The sequence below is a fragment of the Lytechinus pictus genome, chromosome 12 (genome assembly GCF_037042905.1).
Source record: "Lytechinus pictus isolate F3 Inbred chromosome 12, Lp3.0, whole genome shotgun sequence".
NCBI classification, from domain to species: Eukaryota; Metazoa; Echinodermata; class Echinoidea; order Temnopleuroida; family Toxopneustidae; genus Lytechinus; species Lytechinus pictus.
In genome coordinates this window covers 5938225-5962689 of record NC_087256.1, presented here as the reverse complement: position 1 = coordinate 5962689, position 24465 = coordinate 5938225, and the positions used below count along the sequence as shown (strand labels likewise).

At 36.5% G+C, this 24465-nt stretch overlaps 1 protein-coding gene across 1 annotated transcript; it reads right to left on the bottom strand.

Annotated features, from left to right (window-relative positions):
* Window positions 1-2154: 2154 nt before the first annotated feature.
* On the bottom strand, window positions 2155-24085 carry LOC129273240 (homeobox protein HMX3-like). Its single transcript, XM_054910265.2, has 3 exons — window positions 23590-24085; window positions 9337-9590; window positions 2155-5272 (listed from the first exon to the last, which is right to left on the bottom strand). Exons 1-3 carry the CDS (start codon window positions 24083-24085, stop codon window positions 4727-4729), a joined length of 1296 nt encoding a protein of 431 aa, XP_054766240.2. The 3' UTR covers window positions 2155-4726.
* Window positions 24086-24465: the final 380 nt, after the last annotated feature.

Sequence of the window (24465 nt, the reverse complement as noted above, 5' to 3'; positions counted from 1 at the left end):
TATCCGTTAGAGCAAAGGACTTGTTTCTAAAGCACTAGCTGACGGCTATTAAGTCGTCTTTAGAATTTGATGCGGACGTAGAAAAGCTAGCATATCACCGCCAGCACTGACTCTTGAGTCTAATTTATTCCGGTCTCGAAACATCTCTTACTCCTTGATGGGTCGCGCGCGTTTGGAATTCAAAAAGTCAAGTTTTGGGGGTTGAGGGGCTCTGCGCTGAAATCTCGTCTGCGAGCAAGAAAATGGCGAGAAATCAAATAAAACTACCAGTCCCTCCAAGTTCATCTTGCGACACAGCAGCAGGCCAATAAAAAACATATTATTCAGAAATTGTTTCACTCTAAATGCCATCATTTTCATCCTGCCTGAATAAAAACATAGTTTCTTCACCGTAAGAGAGGGGAGAATAATGGATTAAATAGAGACATGCATCTGGAGATGGATGAATATAATCGATGACTCTTGAAATACATCAGAATCACAAATTGACAGTGAAGATATGCGGCGTAAATTGATAACGACATTTCTCCCATCTCGTTATAGAACCAACTCCAACTCCACGGCGTAATTAGCGACACGATACAATTCTCAAACGGTCTCAATTTCTTTACTTCTTTAGTTTTCTGCCTTGAAATACATAGGAGGTGATTGTGTATAAAAATTACAAACACGACTGTTTTTCATTAAATATTGTGGTGTTTAAAATAAAACGATAGGTTGGCTCTGCATACCGTTAGGAAATGAGTTAGTGTTGAGAGTTAATCATGACTGTCAAAGAAATTCATTATGGAAATTGCATCAAATTTGTGGAATAAATTCTTCTTTCCTTGTCTTTTATTAAATCCAAATTTTGTTTTTGCCATTTAAAATCTCTCTAATTTGTCCCATATTCCGAAGTATGGTTTAACTTAAGCTACGATCCGAGTCTGTGCTAAATTATGGAAAACATTAAACCCTGATTATATTCGTCTGTTTATTTTGTTTAATATGCCTTTTCAGCATGCTTTTAAGTAAAAGATACTTGTTAAAATACGAGCGGGAAATGTCCTGATACATAAAACCGCTGAGATCTGCATGGCATCTGTGATTGAAACACAACTTTTAGTTAACATTTTGAATCAATCTGGAGTAAACCGTATTTCAGATTTTTGGTTTTTGTTTTAGGAATAAATAAAAATAAATAGGAAGGGGCAGGTCGTCATTCTCACGAACAAAAATTATCTTGGAGGCAGTATAATCATTGATGTAAAAATTTTGATTTGTTTGTAAAGCTATGATAATAGATAAATCAAAGAATAATAAATTAGTTTTTTTTCAAGGTTTGAATTTATCACGCTATAAATGAAAGATTACTAACATATAAAACACAAAGTGCGTGGAAGGATTCGATCTAAAATCTAATAAAACAAAATAGTTATAAAATTCAAGTATGTATAAACTATTTTTTTAAGAATTCGAATCTAGATTTTGACTTTTTATTTCTTTAAGTTGTTTGTTCTCAAACCACTTCAAAGTAAGAGACAAGATATCAGAATGCAATGATTGTCTATTTTTTTTAATAGTAACCATAGTGCACAAAAATTCACTCTTATTTTGTCCTCTCCCTGTTCCTTACTTTCCCCGCCAATCCCCCCCCCCCCCACCCCCTCTCTCTCTCATCTTTATTTACTCCAATCACATTCGCCGTGTTTCATTCAATCTCTCTCTCCCATCTTCCCTTTCTCTGTCTCTCATATTCTTACTTTTTCGCTTTCTGCCCTTTTCCCTTTACACGTTAGTTGTCTATTCAGTGTTTTGCGCATTCTACAGTTCTCTTGCTTAATATTGTCACCCTCTCTCACACATTCTCTCCGTCTCTTTCACACACACACACACACACTCACATACTCCAAAACACATGAATAAAATAGCACATTCCCCAAGTTTGTGTGTACATGTTTGTCTATTTTTCTATTTTATCATGACCTTTCTCCTCCCCTCGTGCTCTTGCTTTGTCGATTTCTGTCTCACAAATTGATATTCCACTTAGCATTCCTCCGTTCTTTCATTGTTGTACCCCCCCCTCTCTCTCTCTATCTCTCTCTCTCTTTCTCTCAGATGTACTCGGAATACTGTCCATGGTTAAACATATCACACTTTTTTTCATTATTGACATAAGTGATCCACTTAAAGTGGACTATATATATTTATAAATTTATCATAATCTTTACAAATAACCTTTTTCTTTAATGGTAATTCATTTCATTTATACAAGGAGTTTGCATTAAGATCGAAAACAACTTCAGTATTTTGCAATCAATTAAGCAAAATGACATTTATTACGTCATCAGTACAATACTGATTTTGAAAAACTGAAATCCTTCTGTCATTAACAGTAGCAGATAAACATGATAAGGGTTACATTTTGTCAGCCCTTTACTTAAAATCAATTACACGGACCTCGAAAACCAGGGTATTGGAAAAAATATTATCAATTAATTCATATAATTATTATTGCCTACATAATTTTGTTCTCCATATTGATCGTCACAATAATTTTATCGAGTATGTATAGCATTTCATTTGTACGATTGATAAAAAAGTCCCCTTAAGTAGAATTTTGAAGTGATTTTTGTAATGAACTTCCTAGAAATATTCATTACGATCTAACTGCTACTTCTTACTTTTTTTTTTGGGGGGGGGGTCAAGAGATCGATATCAACAAGGACATTTGGACCAGTTTGTCACACCAGTCCAAGCTTACTATTTTGGACAGCATTTGCTGGTCTTGTGTCGCCATTTAAAAATGTCGAGTAAACATAAAATGTAACCAATGAAAACTGCCACTTAAATGCCTCTTTAAGCGTCTATACTCACCAATGATACCAGATTCTGTTGAATTAATTTAAGAGTAATTATCTCCTCATGTAACGCCTTTCATTATACTCTCTTAAACTGTGTCAATGAAGAAATATACTGACGACAAATAGACTTTTCAGACGTCCATGTTTGCTCGGCAAAGCTAATGTAAAAAAAATATATATATACACAGTACCTCGATCTCTGCTGTAACAATCGAATGATTTTAACACGTTGGGAGGATTTAAGGTCTGAATAGATGTGCAGACGATTCAAAGGCGGGAAAGATAATGTAAAGGGCTGGACGAGATTAAGTAAATAATTATTAATTGATTTGATGGATTGGATTTGACAACACGTGTCTGAAAGCTTTGCTTTGTAAGAAACCCATTTATACTCAGAGTTTGGATGAGGAGAAATGCATGCAATCAGCAGAAATCACCATAAATAAAATGAACTAAAAAGAGTCATAAATTGAATTCAGATATTTCACGTCAGTTTAGCAGACGTTATTGTTATTCACAACTATTCTTCGGTTTCAAGGGCGTGTTATCACTGCTACTCTTCTTTTTAAACCGATGTGGAATATTAATCGAATTATTTGAAAACACTTTCTATCTCAATTTCTTCTAGCCACTGGATACTTGAGAAGACAACAAAAATATGAACATTGGAAGAAACATGGAATGAGTATTCTAATTTGCTACAATGAAATGAAAGTTTTTCATGTTTTATAAAAGGAAGTGATACTGAAAACACCATTAAGTTAATTTCATTGCAACTGTTATGACTTATGGATACCATTTTAATGACCAAAGATGTTTATTTAGCAGGTTAGGTAATGATACTGTGAAGATGAAAATACTTGGAAAGTTTATTTCATGTCATCTAGAGTCATGCAGCAGTTATAATTCTTTAATTCTTACAAGTTCTGCTATTCAGTATTCTGCTTCAGGATTTGTACTCAAAGCAGGTCGTGGTGTTAGTTACCGATATATTATCTGGAATATTAGGTATATTCTCTATAGCATCTCGTGTAACAATACATGCACAACTAGACTTAGACAAGGCGTTGGGTTGATGATTCAAGATTAGTGGTAACATTCCTGTTTGTCGAGTCGGAAAATTAATCCCAAAGATTTAATAAAACAAGTTGATAGCAAGAAAGTTATCATCTATCTCCATGGGATCGAACATCTTCGTGACCCCCCCCCCCCCCCCCCCTTGCCCCGTTGGTATGTTTTTCCATATCAGATTTTTTTTTTGTTTTTCATTGAATTAGTATAAAAGTCTTTCGTAGTCAGTCAGGTAGTGCAGCATAACGGAAAATTACTACCATAACTTGTACAATAAACAACATTTTGCCCTCCGTGAGTAAATTGTTTCAGAAAAAAATTGACATAACCGACCGATGGTGAGCTGTCGTGAGAAGCATAAAATTACGAATGTAAATAATCTGAAACGTTTCTCCTACATAATTTATTTGATTGTGATAATATATGATTTTGTTCTTGTTTGCTTGGGACTCTAAACAAAGATGAGGCAAGATATAGAATGTATAGACGATTTGAACACAAAATTTATGGAGTCCCGACGACTTTATCAAAATTAACCACTTCTCTAATAATTACTACACTATATAGAGTACCAAAACTGTGTACATGATAATCTTTTTATAAAGAAATCGCTCACAAGCTAAAGTAAACAAATCAAGACAAGAACTTCTACAGCTGTAGGTTCTTTCTTTCCTCGAACAGTATTTTAGACAAAGAGATGCATTATTCCATACAATGATACCATACTGCAGTAAATATACATCCAGTGTAAGTTTAAAATCAAAATATACACATTAGAATGAGAGGACTATTTTCCCCTAGGTGGAAACAATTCATGTTTCTGAATGACAATTATCAGTTTCTATAGGTCTGTCCAAAGGATGGCAAATGTTCTCTGGTTTGAGGATGCCCTCTGAGAATTCTTCGTGTACTTCTTCTTTAATATCTGGTGGAGATGGCCGTCCTACTTCAAAGTGACATCTTTCTAGAGGAGCCCGGCAAAGCTCTATGCAAACACTCTCTTTCACAACAGGTTCAAGGATCTTAGTGTCTCTGTCGTGGTCATTGACTTCAAACCGTGTTTCGGGAATGATGACAGAATTAGCCGTTGTACTGATAGTGGGCCCGCTTACCGATCTTTCAACCCCGACGTCATTGACTGGAAGCTGGATAAGAGATTCGTTTACCTTCTCGTCTGGTTTTTCGATCTTGACTAGGCCAGCCTCGTCGCAAAGTTTTCCTTTGTTAGCGTCGATCTGTTTTTGTCTGATCGTATCGATATGTTTTGGTCCACCAATCTTGTGCTCGGCGGCCTCGGCGTTCGATATACCCTCTGTTTTCTTCCACTTCGTCCGACGATTTTGAAACCATATTTTCACCTAAGGGCAGTGTCAGAAAATGAAAAGAGACAGAGACAGAAAGATATGGATTACATGATATGGTAAAACAGAAACGGGCGAAAAAAATCGTGCAGTCCATTATCTTGTTAACACGCGAAGACGATAAGTAAAATGCAAATTAGAGTTTCCGATCCTAAAGACACGTGCGCGTACGCTTGAGGTTTATAAGGCCCATCCCTCAGAATAAGGACAGGGCGTCTCTTTTGCGGCGCAGAGGATGACAAGTGACTTCTGAGGGAGTGAAAACGCGGGAAGCCATGGGGTTGTTGTAAAATGTTGCTCTTCCTGCCTCAACTCCGACGGGCTTTCGAACCTCGCTTAACAAAGAGCCGGACGAGTTGCTACATTTCCTGAACACAACTAATAGGCTTCCTGGAGCGCCCATTACAGCGTTTAGCGCAATCAAAGTATGAGCAAAGACAAATTGGTCGCCAAACGGTGGCGTGTGCCTAATAGCTTCAGCATTCCACAAAACTGGCTCGCGGGAACGCGCGCGACGACAAATTATTGGCATGATGGGGCGAGACAAGAGTAATTACACCATGGGAACGGTAAAATGACTGAGGATATTTTTTTCCTCTTCCCTGAGAGCGTGTTAAGAAAATCACTTGTAATCCCCTTGCTAATCTAGGCTTTTTAACCAGTCAGGCATCGCGATCATTTCCATTTAGAATCGTACCCCACAACCGCACTAACATAGAGCTATATCTGTTCCATTTCCGCTCTTCATAATCCACCATTAATGATATTTACATTTGAGTGATACAAGGGCCTTTTAATCACCATTCAAAACAGAACATCGCTCAGGAGATTAAGACATCATTGGCTTCAAATTGAGCGATAAAAGTGCACCCAACTTCTCTCTAGAACGTATCTCTTTCCCCTTTCTCCTCCTCCTATACTTAGAAAGAATATATACTTCTTGTGAGAAGAAGCAAAAAATGGCGGTGAATGTCGGCAATGGCGCGAGGTTCCTGCGATCTTTCATCAATGCATTGCTAAGTCACGATCCAATGATATAATCCGTACAAATGACAGGAAATGCCACGTACTTGAGGCTACCCTACGCATAATTGCCTGCTTAAAACTGTCTTTACGTTTCCTCCCGAGGAGAACCGAATTTGGTGCGTCCGCATGTGTCGCATCTCAAAATTAATTTCGATCTCTCATCTCTGATCATTGATACGTCCGATATCTTTTGAATCCGTTTTGTTTCAGACTGTCTTTCCTTTCAAGGAACATGGTTTCTTCCAACAAGGCTCCTGAAACATGTCAAATTACATCTTATCTCAGTCTAATTCTCCTGCCCACGCTGGGACCGGGATACATTGTACTTTCGGACTATTCGATCACCATGAATCGATATTCGGTATGAAATGCCGAGTAATAAAAAAAATTTAAACCACAACAAGAAATATCGTGACGATACTGAAAACCATTCTTGACTATGAATATGAAACTAAAAAGTTGGTTTGGGTTTTTCTTCTTTTAACATTTCTCTTCGGACAGTGTTAAGAGTTGGGAGCCGATTTAATTTTTTATTCGTATTACTTTTAATTTGTCAACTTCGCGGAATCCAGTTAAATCATTTAAACGGCAAATTAGATACATTAAATACAGATTCAAAAAATCAAACCTCTATTGACAGCTATAGGGAGCACCCGCTAAGGTGTTTCATCTTCCACCATCCCCCTCGCCCATTAATACCTTGGTCACATTTGCTCTACGGCGGCCGTACGGCGAAACGAAAACAGCCGTTTTATTAATTTTGATTCAAACCACCTATAAGTAGTTGGAAAAAATGTTAAAACGGCTGTTTTCGACTCGCCGTACGGCCGCCGTAGAACAAATGTGACCATGGTATTAGTCATTTTCTAGGACTTTTTAGTCTTAATGAAAATCATCAGTCTCAATCATCCAAGGTTAACGTAACGGTAACGAGTTATCTACCGTAGATATCTCTCAGTTCGAGCGCGTGGTTTCTCGCTCTGAATATGTCACGATTTAAACACGCGCTGCATCTCTGATTTATAGCGCAAACTCAACGGACCGCCACGACTCAACAAGCGCGACTGAAAACGAGAAGGTTAGCACGCTCATCGTTTTATTGTGAACAAAATGTATAGCGTATCATAATGGCGGCTATAACCTGTCTTTCAAAGACTTTAATATTCATTACCATGATTGCATCCGTATGGTATAATCTGATAACCTTTAACACTAACATGGGTGCTATAAACTTATTTTCACCAATAAAATATAGGACCACTCTTCCATTTTAATTAATTTTAATTATTTTATTTTCATTATCTATTAAAACAGAGCAAGACATATTCAGTAAAAGCTGTTAAGGTCTTATGGCCGATCTGATCTTGGTCAACAAAATTTTCATGAACTGAAAATGCTAGTCTCGGCAAGGATAACTTGTGAACGCAGTCAAATTTTTATGAAATGATTTACCATCATTTTACTATCATTCAGACAATACAATCAAAAATATAAGTATAAAATAATCACGTATTTACATATAGGTATAGTATTCCCATTTTCATGATTATCTGAGACGTGAGAGTTCCTGAACAGTGTCTTTTAGGCGTTGTCACATTTGAGTTCGAAGTTTTAAATATGTCATTTTTCACCACTCCATGCAATAAAGGCAATAATTATTACAATACAAACGATTTTGAATCTCGTATCTCAGTGAACATCTCGCCATGCGCCAAACTCACGTTACCGTGAAATTCAATCTATAGCGAACTTATTGTACACGTGCATGCTATCGGGAAAAAATGGAACATCCACAATCTCATAATGGAAGTGGTTTCCGCTCCGTAAAATGGCAACAGAGAAGTGGTATGATTACTTTCATTAAATTTCATCCTAAGGAGAAAATGGTCCTAACCTATTTTTATTATAGCCATGTCTAAAGGATGTTTCGTTTTTCCTTTACAATCACATTCAATGGGAGTCTATTAGATGGGATGAATTTGAAGAAGTACACCCGGATCAGGTTAAATGTCAATGACATCGTATATTTGGAGATAAAACATTCTTCTTCTCTCTGTCTCTCATTTTACATTACATTTAATATGTGATATTTTTTTTTTAGAAACAAGAAGTTATTGCAATTTTCGCAGTTGATTTGAAAGCCAAACAGGTATGTTGTATCAGTATAATGTTAACGTGAAGTCACACCAATCAAATCAATTCAAGAACTCCGCATAGCAACATTATTTCTGCACAGACAATGACAGAGGGTCCACGCTGGACTTCAAGAATACACTATAAAACTTTAGATTTCATTTGTGATATCGTTTTGGAGCTGCTCATGATACCGTGTCATATATAAATATCATTGAATATGTATGTAATGCTTTATCATGACCAGAAAGTTCACAACGTGAACACATTACCATTTCGTGGAAATGCTGCAGTTTTAGACAGTCATGATGTTAAATTTGACTATTTTCTCGTAGAAACAACGGTGTGAGTGTACACTGTGTAACCATGGCCGTGCGCAGATTTTTTTTGCTGGGAGGGCAGGATGCGTGAACTTTTTTTTAAATACTCGAAAGCAAGGGAGAGAAGCTTGGGACGCTTTTCCATTTTGTAAAGTGAAATTGAAGGATTTCATGCATACTTGGTGATATTTGGGGCAATTTTCAGTAAAGAATGTAAATTTTCAAAATGTCAGGGGGCAACTGCCCCCTGCCCCCATTCCCCCGCTGCGTATGGCCATGTGTGTAACTCGTTTTTGTATACAGTAGGGAGGATAAATCAAAAGACCACTTCTCTCAATTTTCATGCTTAACATTTTGTCATAAGTGGTTTTATTTAACTTTGACAAAAAAGAAAGATATAAGCCAGTTTCCCAAAGACAGTGACAGAGTGTTTCACGAGGGAGGGGGCAAGAATACAATAGTTTTATATAATAGCAGGACCAAGCACACTCCTTCTAAAAAGCCTTTATCTTAGGGGCGGTAATACCTGCCGCCCTTGAACTTAGTTATCAAAAGTTAAGTTATAAAATTAGTTATCAATACCTGTGTATCGGTAACGTTCAGCAGGGATGCTAACTCGGCCCTCTCACTTGCTGATAGATACTTCTTCACTTCAAACTGCTTCTCTAGCTCAAAGATTTGCCGCCCGCTGAAAGTCGTCCTCGCTTTCTTCTTCTTTTCCTTATTAGAAGGATCGTTTGGTGAGGAATCGTCGTCGTCATCGTCGTCCCCGGGCAGTTTTCGTTTCGAGATCGAGCTGGTGTCTGATTTGCAGTCCGATATGTCGCTGTCATTTCCTGTATATTAAAGAATGCAATAGAAGAAATGTGGTATTAGATATATCATTTCTGTAACAATTTGTATTGAATTATAAATTAATCTCATGTAGGTTATCTTTTCTCAGCGAGAAAAGAAGACGAGACAGTTAGAACTCTATTAAATTTTTAAATTTTATCTCGCACTTTTCATAAAATGTTGGCTATTGTGTATTCTAAACTTAGTTTGAAAACCAATTCAAATGTATTGATTACCTAGCCGCTTCCCCGATGCATGTATATAATTATAGTATCATGGTTATCTCTTTGAAAAAGATATGTGGAGTGAAAACTAACTGAATTCTAATATCATTTTTAAAAATTCAAGGGCCATATTAGAATCACTTGTTTTGGAATGAATATCGAAATAGATAAGTACGTTGCTTATTATAATCCTTAAAGTAGTGTTTAACAATTTAAACAAACATGCTTAATATATTATAAAAAATAAGATTTGTTGTTTAAGATATTTTGACTATTGCTTAAACTGTTTAACAACTATACTGTAAGGTTCATTTAGTAAACTGCGTTGTATACAACAAAAAATAATAAGCAGCGCTTTTACTGTAGATAAATACATTGGATAGAGAGAGAATGGATGACAAGTCATGTGGCTTGATTGAGAGAGAGTGAAGGGGGGTGGGAGAGACGTATGCAGACGCGATCACGTAATCTTTACAAAACAAAAGTTTTGGTACGTAATAATATCTTTGGTGCATGTACTAGTGTGTTTGTAAAATCCTGGCGGCTTGGTTTCCCGAATGTACGATTCGGTAACGGTCGAATGCGAAGCGTGCCCGAAGGCGCCATATTACTTCGGGGCGCCGCCGCCAGTCCGCCATTGATAGCGTAGATATAGGAGGCAAGTGGCACACGCCTGTGATCACGGTGTCATCCCACAAGCTCGTTAATGATACATGGCGTTTAAATTTGTCTCTTTTTTTGTGGCTCGCGTAAACAGTCATCTCGCTTGGTGCATGAATTATATCAAGTGCGATCGATCAAGAGTCATACTGATAAGAGTCAACAGAGAAAACACAAGGTTGACATGTGTTTTTAACACTGACGTCTACTTCACGAGAAATTGGACGCGAAGTTGTAGTTTGTAATGGATGCGTGGGTACTGCCATATTTCATTAAGTACGTTTAACTCACATTTTCTGCGTATTTGACGAATTACATTAAAAGTATAATTACAACTTAAAACCATTTACAGGCATTTTAAAATTAATATTGCTCTTTTCGGTTTCTAGCATGTACGGGGCGTGCAAAGTTGTATATCAGACATTATTCAAGAAAGAATGGACTCTTAATGGAGCTTAAAAGAATCCGTCGGTGTATAAGGCATACGCGCTTGTGGATGTCTTTATACAAAGCATGTCAAAGGAGGATGAGTAATGATGGTTAATGTACAGAAATGGGGGTGAGGAAAATGAGAGAGACCTGAAATATGGAGAAGTAATATTTCATGGCCATCTCAGAATGACTCAGAGGTAGCGATGATTATGTTAAAAATTTTCATATTGCTGTAGAAAAGAGTTTATGATGATCCCTATTTAAAATGAATAACCATCGGGACAAAATAGAGGAGTATAACGCAGTAGACTAATACAGACGAAAATTCGTGAGTGTGTAGGGTTATACTTTAGTCAGAGAATATTCGAATATTTTAGAGTTAATTAATACATAAATAGAAGAAAAGGCAAGAGTATTCGACGCCCCTCCCACTTTTCACTCTTGCAACTTTCCGCACTTCGCTGACAATTTAAGTGCGTCATGACGTCATTAGTTCATGTGGCATGAATGTAAAATGAGGGGCCTCGACAGCCCGCCGGTACTCCAAACAATCGATCGCAGATAATTATCAGATCGTTCAAAGCTCTTCGATTTCGAAACAAGCTGACTCCATGGGGAGAGAGTAAATGAGAGGGACATGGATCGAAAAACAAAGTACCTTGCTAATAGCTCTTCAAACAGACAATATTTGCATCATTATAGCAGGTAGAAACGCCCCACCCCTAACATTACTCCAAAGATATCCTGAATGTCCCTGTCTTTAAGAGGATGTTCTAGGATAAAGACTTTGCAAAGATTCTTCAAAGTAAACAGAGGTGACAACGCTAGTATTGGACTGGCATCGTCCGCGGGGTATGTTTGATTTTCATACAATTTTAAACACTCGAGTGGGAATAAGTGGTTAAGAGGGGGGACATAAGCCCTCTCCCTGAATCATTCTCTACAACATTTCTCTAATATCGCCTGATTTGATCGATCGGTTGTAAGCGGCATCCATTAATAGAGGCAATAATCAGCCGATTGTCTGGTCCTCTTTTTTATCCGGCGGGACGGTGGCACAATAGACGGAGGGCTTCCTTAAACCCTCGCTTTTCGGCAGTTTCCCTCGCGTGTTTAAAACGCCTTGATCGCAAAAGCTCGTCATTGTTGAAAGTGTTACCCCTGAGCGATTGAGCACACAATAGCCCATTGAAGCACCCGAAGCTATTCAACATTAACCACTTTCGTTCTTTATTGAAAATAAAAGCGACTGCGCATCTGTATCTTTCTATAACTCGTTCTCCCTTTTACCGAACACCCTTTACAATTTTTCTTTTCAATCTAAATCGTTGAATGTGTTTATATGTCATCACATGTGAACGTTTATCTCCCTGATGTCCCACTTAAGTATTGATCCGTTTATTGTGACATCTCTCAGTACCTATTTTTTATCGAGTAGCTTAAGGGAACATAAAGACCCCTTTTCCTATACCTGAAAAGAGCCCGCTCTTTACTAAACTGTCGTAATAGATTAATGGTATTCAGCACAAGCTTAAAATTTAACAGTTAAAGGGGATTATTTTTAACTGGATTGCATTTTCAACCTTATTTTTTCTAATAGTTTAAGGAAAATGATTTAAAAGAAAGGGAAGGGATGTTATTCGTGATACAGAGTGATACAATATGAAATGGTAACGAAGTTGATTATCATTTTTCCTTTCTTTATTACCACTGATTGAGGTTTTTACCTCCAGTAAACAAATTATCAAATGAAGTAATCACATTTTTTTTAAATATGGTCATTGTAAAGTATTTGCAGATGGCTATAAAAATGAGACTTTCAAGTTTTAATATCTGCAGTTAAACAAGACAAAATAACAAGAAAATGGTGATTTCATGTTAAAATGGCCGCATTTCTCTTTGAAATAGTGTCAGTTTCGTCAAAAACTGTTCAATAAATCTTATCTCCTATACATGTAGGTTATAATTTGGATCTTTTGCTTAAAACAATGGGCCCTGCAACACAGCCGTTTGAGATGTGTTGCAAAGAGGCCTATAAACAGATAATAATTCTGCTCAGTTCCAGGTCAGTGTATTTAACATAAAATTATGTGCATGCAACACTTAGCTGATTTTGATTACATCATTTCCATTTAGCGATTGATTAAAAACCTCGGCGCAACGGAGCCATGATGTTCGTAACATCCAAGCCAAATTGTAATGGTTCATGGACCATGTTTAGAAAATAAAATGTGTTTAATGGCACCTAAACTACACAAGGAGACATTTGAATAGTTTCATTGGTGCGACTATATTCGAAGATCTCAAGCATGTCGAGTAAGGGCGTACAGGAGTAATGATTGCAGGAGATGGACCTAGGCTAATAGACTCATTAGAATTGTTAAAGACATCGGTAATGTGTCAGCCGAATAACAAACTGAAGTAGAAACACGCATAGCTTCCTGACTTCCTCTATTAATTGCGTCGAAGATTTCCCTCGTCGCTCCTGCATCCATCTCGACTTCTTTTTCGTTTCTCCCTCTGCCTGTCAAGTAGCACCCATCCCCTCCCCTCTCTTTCGCTCTCTCTCTCTCTCTCTCTCTCCATCTTCCCCTCTCTCATTTTCACACCTCGCACCCCTCATCTACATTAATTTCTTTATCAATGTCTCGATGTCTTCATCTTTGTAGCTGGATATCTCATAAGTCACCACAACCATGACAACTCCCCCCTCCCCCATCTCTCTGTCTACACCCGCCCCACCCTCTCTCCTAACCCCCCTTTCCACTCCCATGTCTTCTCTCCATTCACTGCTTAACATGTCAGCTTTAACTGCTTCATTAACGCTTCCAACCAGGGTACACTCAAGTGATAGGTACACAATCAAACACAATCCGAAGCTACTTAACGACTGCTGTCCTGTCCTGCGTTGAGAGACGACATTCTAGTAAGAATCGGAAAGTTATCATTTGAAGAAAAAAAGCAACCTTGATATTTATTTCGTGCGATATTTTACATATTTTATCGGGAAATGGTTAACAATTTTATTGATTCTTTAAAAGGAACCCCCCAGTATTAATCAAGAGAGTATATATGCCATGTGAGTTACACAAACCAGGAGACCGAAGATAAATAAAGACAAACATCGAAACATTGTGATGACGTTGTTTAAGTAAACCTGTAACGGTTGTGTTGAACAATTACGAAAAGGTGATGGGTTTGTTTTATAGAATGATAGACAGGGGAAATGGCAGCCGAAACAGGTCAGGAGAGTTCGAGTCTACTAATGGTCACTTAAACACACTGGTCATCCTATCTATCGATAAGAACTCATCACATCCTCTCCAAAGACTATAATGGCATGTCCATCACATCTTGGCCAGTTAGGCGAGCAGCTTTTTTTCTGATCTAAATCAAGTGGGGCTGCACAATTGACCATCCAGATGCCATTTCTGTGTGTATGTGTGTGTGTTGATGTGAGTGAATCAGTGTGTTTGTCTTAGGGGGTAGAAGAAGTAATTAAGAAATTCAACATTTCTAATGTTAGACACCCCGTTCCGCTTCAGACTCGTATTTCGTCCATACCAAATGCTTCTTAATCATGTTAATGTTCCTTTTGGGGAGCCATTTGAGGGATTATTTTCGGGTTTATTGCTTTATGGCTTCCGAATGAATTGTTGGATTAACTGCAGTTTTCTTCCACTTACCACACGCCATCAAGCAGATTTTGTTGCTGTAAGATGGGCAACAACGTCATCGAAAATAATAAATGAAATACGTAAAACAGGAATTGGGGAAGTTGTAACTGTAACATTTTGCATGCAATAATGATGTATCGATCTCACATTCTTCGAGTAGCACAATTTTTCCAAGAACTTACATCAATTAATATTGTTTAAAACGGGGTTCAGATTTGTTGGTGAATCTCATCTTCCGTTTCAATAAAAGAAACGATTGTTCATGATTATTTAATAATCATATCACTGATCTAAAATGAGAAGTAGACTTATCTCCCTCTAAGAATATTTGTTCTTTTTTATCCTTGTCATTTGGTGAGCTTTGTCACCAAATTGAAGACATATTGTGTTTTTTTACATAGCTTTGTGACGACAGAAGCAATAATATGGTGACAACTGGACCAATTCAAATTTTATGATTTGTGTCTCCATGTGTGTTTATTGAAAAAAATACAAGCATTTTTGTAAAAAATATTATTTGATAAAATTACCTCTTGAATGTCCTGATATATGGCAAAATGATATTTTTACCAAAATACATGTACATTTATGTCAGTTTTGGTTACATTCACCGTGAATAAGGGAAATGCTTTTTGTGGAGATAAACTTGTTATACCTTTTGTAATTCAATGAAGAAACAACAATTGTTCATCTAAGTGAAGGTGAATTGGATTTATGAGCCAAAACCAAATCCGTTATGGTCACCCATTTTCTTTCAACAGTCAAGCATATATAAAATAGTGCTCTTACCATAATGCTCTTTTCATAATTTTAACAAGTTGAACCATTCAAATAATAGGAGGAACTTAGTACAGAATGCAATTACATCCATATCGATACCTACATCAGAGAAGTTATCAAAGGATTATTCCTTAAATAAGCAGTTGATTTATATTAAAGAAAACTAAGCACGTGACAAGAAATCATGGATATTTTAACTAAAGTGTTTCTTTTTGTTTAATTTCGCCCCCCAAAAAACCTTGTTATATTCGTGTTATCTCTCTCTGCGCCTTGAGCACTCTGCAGTGTAGCTTTTGAACTCCATAAGTTACACGACTGAACTAATTGAAAATACTAATTTAAGGGGTTACAATTTATTATAAAACTGCAGCTTTGATTTTGGCCATACATTGTCATCATTATCATCATTGTTCTTGATGTATACATGGATGTGGTCCAATATACTTATTCCCGTGTGCACTGCATGAAACTCAACCGGACCCTTGAGGAGAAGAACATGAGCACAAAACAGGTAACCCAAAACAGACAAAAACGCCATTTAAAAGATGAGTTCATTAAGGTACTTAAGGGGGTTAAAGCACTAACTAAATTTTGCTGCTCCCGGCGTGTTAGGATCATTCACTAACACTTCCTTCACGGGCTTCCGCTATTTCCTCACTAATTGCCTCTAATTGTTACATAATGACGTACACTGGTCTTCAGATGGTACCCATACAATAAGATGCCCCCCCCCCCCTTCTCCATTCCGGGCTTACTATTAAAGCAGTTTAAAAAAGAGAGATGGCATCAATCATAATCGTTGTGTTGTTTCCTTAAAAAATGAGAGTGACAAGCTACTTATTTCATTTACTCCCCGCAATAATTTTAGCCCAAATTAAATTGAAATTCACTCTACCTTACAGTACTTAGCTTGTATAGATAAGGCTCTACAATGGTCATCAATTTATAAGATTTCTTCCTGTTGTCTCCATTCTTTTATTGTTGTAAGGAAAAAAATATGATCTTAAAACAAATGTAAAAATTATATACCTTTTTTTTAAGTTGGAACATTAACATTTCTTGTGAAATCTAACTATGAGAATGTAAGTTATTGATATTAATTCTCATGTAGCAAATGTTGAAATATTTTGAAATACATGAGAAAGAATTAAATAGATGCTAAATCCCTTCCCATTTAGCTAGAGTTATTGTTTGGAATGGAAACGATGGACCTGGTCTCTTTATGTATATATTGTATATCAGTGTCTTTGAACTTGAATAAAGTCATGATGAAACAACAACAAAGTTGGGGTGTCGAGTATTTATTATGAAATCATAATTGATCTAAAATTCGTTAAGGGATATGTTATGAATATTAGATGGGCACATATCATGACCTTCGTGGAACATTTCACGCAGTGATCTCACCAGCGCCACGATACAATCCCATTACCTGTTATACTTAGTTAACTCATGAAGCTTTTCATGATTTATGTCACATTTACACCAGCGAAACCGAGCCCCAATAAATCGATAGCATATCATTGGTAATAACGTATTTGGTTTTGGTCGATCTGGAGTTTGTATCGCCGAAGTGACTGTCGCAGTCGAAAGTAAACTACTTAGAAGCCAATTCACGCTGTCTGTGCATTAGTTGACCAATACAAATTAAGGTCTCTATCTGATATGGCCTAGAGCTGCTTTTAACTCACTTTGTGTGCTTCATTTTTAGCATTCTTTGCTCTATTTTTAATCTGTCAAACGGTCTAATTTGTGATTTTTTTTCATCAAGGAACCCTACTAGCATCCTTCATTCAATTTGTGTCAGAGCAAAAATCAAGTTTTGAAATAGATTCTGAGATTATATACTTGTTTATCATAAATGAAACATATATATATATATATATAATATCCTGGTCGGAAATAAATGGTACCATATAAAATATGTTAAATAGCCCTTTGTCACAAGTGATCAGCTAGTAACCATCATGATAATTATATCTGCTTGAATACAAGTTTTATTTGGTACCACATTGTAAACTTTCTAACGATGACGAAGTAATTTGAATGAAAGAAAGGCCATTGGTAATTTTCAATTTACTGTCAAAATCGCTGTTTGCGATTGTCTAACACATACGTAGTAGAACCTAAATTCACTTGGGAGAAACATAATTTTATGTGAAAGTAATTTCTTTCATGATCATTGGAGCCCCAAATCATATATCATTCGATATTTACAAGATCATTAGTTTCACTAAGTATCCATTGCAGGACAGATTTTCAAGAAGGATGCCATTTTGTTTACAAAAAAATAGGTTAATGGCAGAAAGACGCAAAAGACACAGAAAATTCCGTCATTAGATTTGTTGGGACTAATGGGTACCTCTTGTGACGTCGCGATGGTATCTCCCAGTAAAAATGACACATCGCTGATAAGTTGTTGATTAGGATGAGAAGTGCGATGTGACAGCCAGACATCGTTAAGTAATTATCGACATGGTTAGAAGTACCATGTTATTGCTATGTGAGGGGTATGCCGCCCCCCCCCCCCCCATCAGTGACACACGTTGAATTGATTTACTATCGTCTATGATGAATGATGAAGTTGAGTCATTAATTTCATTTCGATACAAGCATGAAAAGAACACGAATAAAGGGTTGGGATTATATTATCACCATTCAGAATGAAATAAATGTAATAAATTTGGACAATATTTCATTCATAATCTTACATTTTCTAGTATCAAATAAAGAAAATGGTATCGCCATGCAGCGAGCATTTTGTAACGAAAAATACATTTCAATGCCAATGATACTTTGTCTTCTTGCTGTTCGAACAAGTATAGTCCAATTTCCCTAAAAAAATACTTCCAGGCGTTTCATACACATGTACATGTCTATATTCAACATCAATAATGATAATAATGACGACGATGATACTGATGATGATGATAATAACAATAATAATAATAATAATGAAATTAATAACAATAGTGAATTCATGAAACGCATTCTATTAGACTAACGTTTCAAAACACTATATTATGTGATTGTTTATTAAGATCATTAATAATTCGATAGTTGAAATCAATTGCAAATACTATAACTGTAAATGATAGTATTTGCAATGGATTTCAACTATCGACTTTTCATCAATCGGTAATTGGGACTAAAATAGGTTTAAATATATGAAAGAACCTTGGGTAAAGAATATCACATTTTAAAAGTAAATCTTTTCTCCCAAGATTGAATGAGAAAAAGTTAGGGTATAAGATAATAATTTACGATTACCATTGAATTATGTATGCAGCAATGCAAACTCATCATTGAGCCATCACTGACTAAAGTTCGACAGTAATTTGTATTTGTCAATAAATGATTCTGTTTCACTCACAGACTGTGTTCGTCTCCAAAAACCTCGGAAACTCGGATCTAAAGTAATACTTTTGAATGTGAAGTGATTTGCCTTTGACAATGAACCTTCATCGCATAATAACGGGGCATTTAATCGATGTGTTCCATTAATAACATATTGCGTTTCACAATTACTTCCTGTATCAACATATCACAGATTTCAGAGATTCGGGGTCGTTCAATCTATATGATAATTTGTATAGCTGTCGTTTGTAACTTCTTTCATAATAATGTGCTTTCCATATACGATTTATAATTTTCATTCTTTGAGTAAAATAATTAAACAATCTTTTGTACTATAATGTTCACTGGATTACTTGGTGCTTTTTCAGTACTGCTGGTAGAATTATTCTGAATACAATACTTCAATAAACTTATACTTTAATTTATAATGATAATCAAAGACACCATAAAGCAAGATATTATATCCACCCTGCGCAATGCTCGAGTCACTTATTTTCAATATTACCCTGATTTTGGCCCGCTGCCATCCCAACATTTCCAATACAAAAGCTTTCAACCAATGAATATTCCCTTCCAAGTACTCATTAACTACACCTGGGTCGAGTGCATCGCAATGTGAAAAAGCTCTGACTGAAAGTCTCGAGTTATTAGACCATGAGGATTTCTTTATCATTTTTTTTACATTCTATCTTTGCTCCTATACTCTTCATTATTCTCTTTTTGTTCACCTTAAATATTTATAGCCATTCTGTTACTGTCTGTTTTATTGTTACCCTATGCATTATACTTGAAAGCCTATCTCTATATAGCCCGACTTAAATCATGAAAATAGAAATAACTGCGTATTTTCTTTCTCTTTCGGTACAAAGTATTTATAAGAATCATTTCATGGTATAGGTTCGTTTTAAGCTGTCCGATAAAACAGTCAGTTTGTGAGAGAAGTAGTTAAACGGTCATTTATTTCTTTATGATAGAATCAAACGTATACCCATGTGGAGCGCTAAATATCCTAAATATAAAATCAAAATATTAAAATATACAAGTATCGACCATTTGACAGTTTTAAAAACAATAAACCGTCACAATACGTCCGTATGGTTTAAAAATTAGATGACACTCAAATAAATTGCACATCACTGAATATTCACCGAAGCTCTAGACATGCAGGCTTTAAGTCATATATTATGTTAATCTAATGGAGCATGGGAATTAATTCAACTTCAATTTTTATTCAATCATTTCATTTTTGTTAAATGTGAGAATATATAAATTTAGAATTATTTTCCATAACTATTAAAAAAAATATTTACCATCCACAAACACGCACAAATTAAATTGTTGCCAATTTTTAAGAGAACGAAGTAAACAATTAAAGAGGAAAACAAATGGACTAAGATTCAAATAACGAATCGTTGAAAAGTTAAAGCAAATAGCTAGCTTCTATATGCGAATTCATGATGATTATCTACTATTCATAACAATCTCTCTTAAAACATCATTAAACAATCACCAAAATAGATTAAATTTCCATTTTATTTTTAATCAGTATTGCATTCTTCCCATATTCTCCACATTTCATATTTCTTCAACAGTTGCAACCTATAATATTTCATCCATGTATTTACCCCTCCCTTTTTTCCTTCTCCACAGACCCTACTGGAGACCGAATTTCACATCTCGGAATATCACACCGATTTTCATCAAACAAATCCATAGAAAGGAATGCCCCCCCCCCCCCACCACCACCACCACCACATACGCACCCGTGCTCTCTCTCTCTCTCTCTCTCTCTATAGTCCCTGCCACCGTTTACCCCCAAACCCAACACCCTCTTCTTTAATCCCACTTTTCTCATTCCCTAAAGCCCATAATGGGTCGTCCATCTATCGGAAACATGGCAGAAACACATTTTGTTTAAAATGCCGTCTAATCAATAGAGACGTCTGCAGCCGTCCAATTATTACTGCATTAACCAAGCGTTTAACTGTATTGATTCCACTCTCTCATGATAAAAGCCAATAGACCGAGCAAAGCCGCTTACATGCAAATTTAAACGCCCCTTGACAAGGCTGTGGGAGTGCGTTGTGACCTTCAAATGCATCGTACACACGACGTTATAGTCGGATTTGATCTCATCTGAAAGTACTTTTAGGGTATATCTTAGGTGGCGCCGTGGTCGACCGGTCTGAGACACCTGACTGACTCATTAGATACATGGCAGGCCGGGATTCGATTCCGGTCCACGGCCCCTTGGGTAAGGCATTTCCGTAACAATCTTAAAAATGTTGGGCAACATACTGTACACACACGAGTTTGTTAAACTTTATCCAATTCTGGATAGTTTTAAACCAATAATGTGTGCTTTGGGTGAAAACTACAAAGTAATGGTTGAAAACTACCCAGAGTTGGATAATTTTTTTTAACCAATTGTTGTGTGGACAGTATGTTGCCCAACATTTTTAGATTGTAGCACTGCTCTTTCAGTTCAGTTAAGTTTGTTTCTTTTCATAAATCACAAAGAATAGAGTAATATAACATTTGGTAAGATAGGAAAAACACAAAATACAATGAATTCATACAATGGTAAATGCATATAGGAAGAGATAATACAAAGAGGAATGGTATAGGAAGATGCAGATTGCAGACAAAGAATATAAAGGTAAAATGCAAGGGAGACTATTCAAATGCAGAATCTGTTTATATAGTCCAAATTGTTGAGAATGTCAGTATCTAAAAATAAATATAGATATAGAACGTAAATTAAAATACTTTGAGCATTATCAGTACCAAAGTGTGGTCGTGTTTGAAATAAGGTATCTTTGTCGTGATCATTTAGACCCATTATTATATTCTTTAAAATAAACAAATATGCTGCGAGTCAAAGACCGAGGTCCATGTATTTGTAACGTTTGGGAGGAAACGTTTGTTTTATTGTATTTACAAAATAAATCAACATTCCAGTGTTGTCGTAGCAATTCAGTTCTGACTGAATAGAAAACATTCTTTAATATTAATCGTTCCTGACGAATTTTGTTCATAAATGGATCAACTTGTGAGAAACTACAATCTTCATCTCGAGATGAAATGTTGGGAATACATTGCATTGCAATACTTGGCTCATGACCATTAAAATTAATCAGTCAATTACAAAGCACTCATGCGTGTAATTATTTTTTGTTTCATATGTTTTTAAATTATGGGACTTAAAACTCGCACTTGCCTGAACTCTGTTCTATGATAAAGTATATCAATATTTCGTAATTTTTTAGATTATATACGGGATTCTATTTAAATCAAAACACAAGTATAGATTGTAAATAAACTAGGGGAAAAAGTGAAGTAAACTCTTAAATTATAGCTGTAATATTATTTCGATTTGAACCATTATCAGTTTGTAAAATTAAAGTAATAAGTTTATGTCATACCTATCGCATTTATACCATTAATGGACATGTTGTTAAGCCCACAAGCTTGGACTGCTATTTACATCATTATTTAAGAATTTCAATAATAATTTTTATTTTTTAATTTAACATCTTCAGTAGATTTTTCAAAAATATATTTTTCAGTAGCATTTATTAAGTTGTTGAAATTTCATCCAAAATAATTGAATTTGGAGAAAATGATCGTTGTGCCATGACGATGAATAACAAAAGTCAATAAAAAAACTAACAAAAAACAGTCGGTCTAGAACAAAGTAAGAATGGATATCTAGTGTGAACAATTTTAAATTATCTCGTGTGTTATCATGTGTACTGTATTTGGAGAAAAGGATCGTTGTGCCATGACGATGAATAACAGAAGTCAATAAAAAAAAACTAACAAAAAACAGTCGGTCTAGAACAAAGTAAGAATGGATATCTAGTGTGAACAATTTTAAATTATCTCGTGTGTTATCATGTCTGTATCTTCTTACTGTACTTTGTATATTTTGCTGCTTGTTAATGGGAAATCAAATAAATCCTTTTCTGTTCCCTCTTCTATGTCTTTGTCACCTTTTTTGTTTTTTTTTATAGTTTATATACACCCTTTTCTACTTCTCTGTCATTTGATCACATAGCCTTATATCAAACTTTCTCCCCTTTTTTGTAAATCGAATCGTTTAGAAGCACTCATCCGTACTTCGACCCGTCTCCGATAAACGCTGTTGAAAACGTCAAATTGAATAGGAGGAAGGCGATTGTTGCTCAAATCGCTCCATACATTCTAAACCTTCCAATTTGCACATCTCCCATCGCTAGAGATTCAAATAAGGGCCCTTCTAAGACGGTACATGTCAGAGTTGTAACACTTGACTCTACTTTTCCTTCGCGATACAAGACACCGATGCGTGTAAAACAAATACACCCAAGTTCAAAGAAAACACCTTAAATGCGACCGTTTCAGATACTTAGAAGGCGTAATGAGAGTTCACAAAGAATATGGTGATGGGTGCTGAAAAACAGCGACATGTCGAAAGTGAGTATTTGTAGCAGATCGTCTAAATTAACGTGTAATTCGACAATAAAGACGTCAATGTACACACTAACATCAACCGACTTTGATTGCAGACGTATTAAGTGAGCCATTACTATACTTATAATTTGCCTTTAATGGCCAGAAAATTACTCCCGAGCTCGCAACTCACTCACTAATCACTTTACACTGATCGTAAATCGGTGACAAGCGACTATAAACCTTAAAATGGTTTCGATAAAGCTAAATGAGTAGCCGAGAATAAATTAGTTAAAGTTGATGCGGTAATGTGTTAGTAGATGCCATAAACCTGCCCGTTTGCGTGCTTTAGCAATGCAATCAACGGTAATTAATGCATCATTGAAACTTGCTTAAAGGCGGTGAGAAAAAAAGGGGTAATAATGGTTGGCACTTACCACCTGCGTCGCCGTTTATCAGGTCAATTGTCTTATCGTCTAGGCCCAGTTTAGAATGTTTATGGCTAAGCAAGAAATGAGTGTCACAAGATGCTGGGTCGTGTTTCGTCTTCTCGTAACCCGACTTCTCGACGGCGTGTTTGAAAGAGGCACGGAGTCCACGACAGTGAGCGTGAAACTCGGCTGCCTGAGCCAGCGTAGTCGCATCCCAGGGGCAGCCCGACGATCGACCCAGGGCTCCCGACTGCGAGTGATGGTAATGGTAGTGGGCGTGATGTCTATCCACTGCCGAAGCTGCGGCGGCCGCCACGGCTGAAGGGTCGGGTGGGATGCCCAATATATCGGAAATGAAGTACGGCGTTACTCGCTTGGTGGGAGGCCGGTAGGTGTGGGGATGCCATGTACCGACGGCTACCAGAGGAGGGAAGGCAGGGCCGAGGGGCGAGAAGTGTGGAAGAGGGGTGAATTTCGTGGAGTGGACTGGGGTAAACGCCATTAGTTCTGGTGGACAATGCGGAAACATCACAATTTACAAAATATATGCAGGATAATTTTCAGTTCTCCAACTCAATCAGTTTATCCCAAGCGCCTTGGGTCGACTTTGCGATATCGATGAGTACAGAGATGAAAAGCAGGTCCCTTATATAAAAAATAATGTGTTAATTGGAAAAATTGAAAAGGTCCATTCAAACAGATTTTCAGCAGCTTTCCATTTCTCCGTAATAAAAAAGGCGAAGACCTCACTTCATTTTACTTCCAATGACCTCCATTGAAAAATGTTAAAGACCAACTCTTTACAAAAACGTATTTCCTTTCAAAGGTGCAAGAAAATAAATCAGTGTTTCCTTTGAAACATTTTATTTTCTGGAACTGAAG

Coding starts and splice junctions, on each gene's coding strand:
- LOC129273240 (XM_054910265.2), bottom strand. CDS start 24,085: ATGGCGTTTACCCCAGTCCACTCCACGAAATTCACCCCTCTTCCACAC. Junction 9,591..23,589: donor GATAAACGGCGACGCAGGTG/GTAAGTGCCAAC, acceptor TTTAATATACAG/GAAATGACAGCGACATATCG. Junction 5,273..9,336: donor TGAACGTTACCGATACACAG/GTATTGATAACT, acceptor CACTGCCCTTAG/GTGAAAATATGGTTTCAAAA.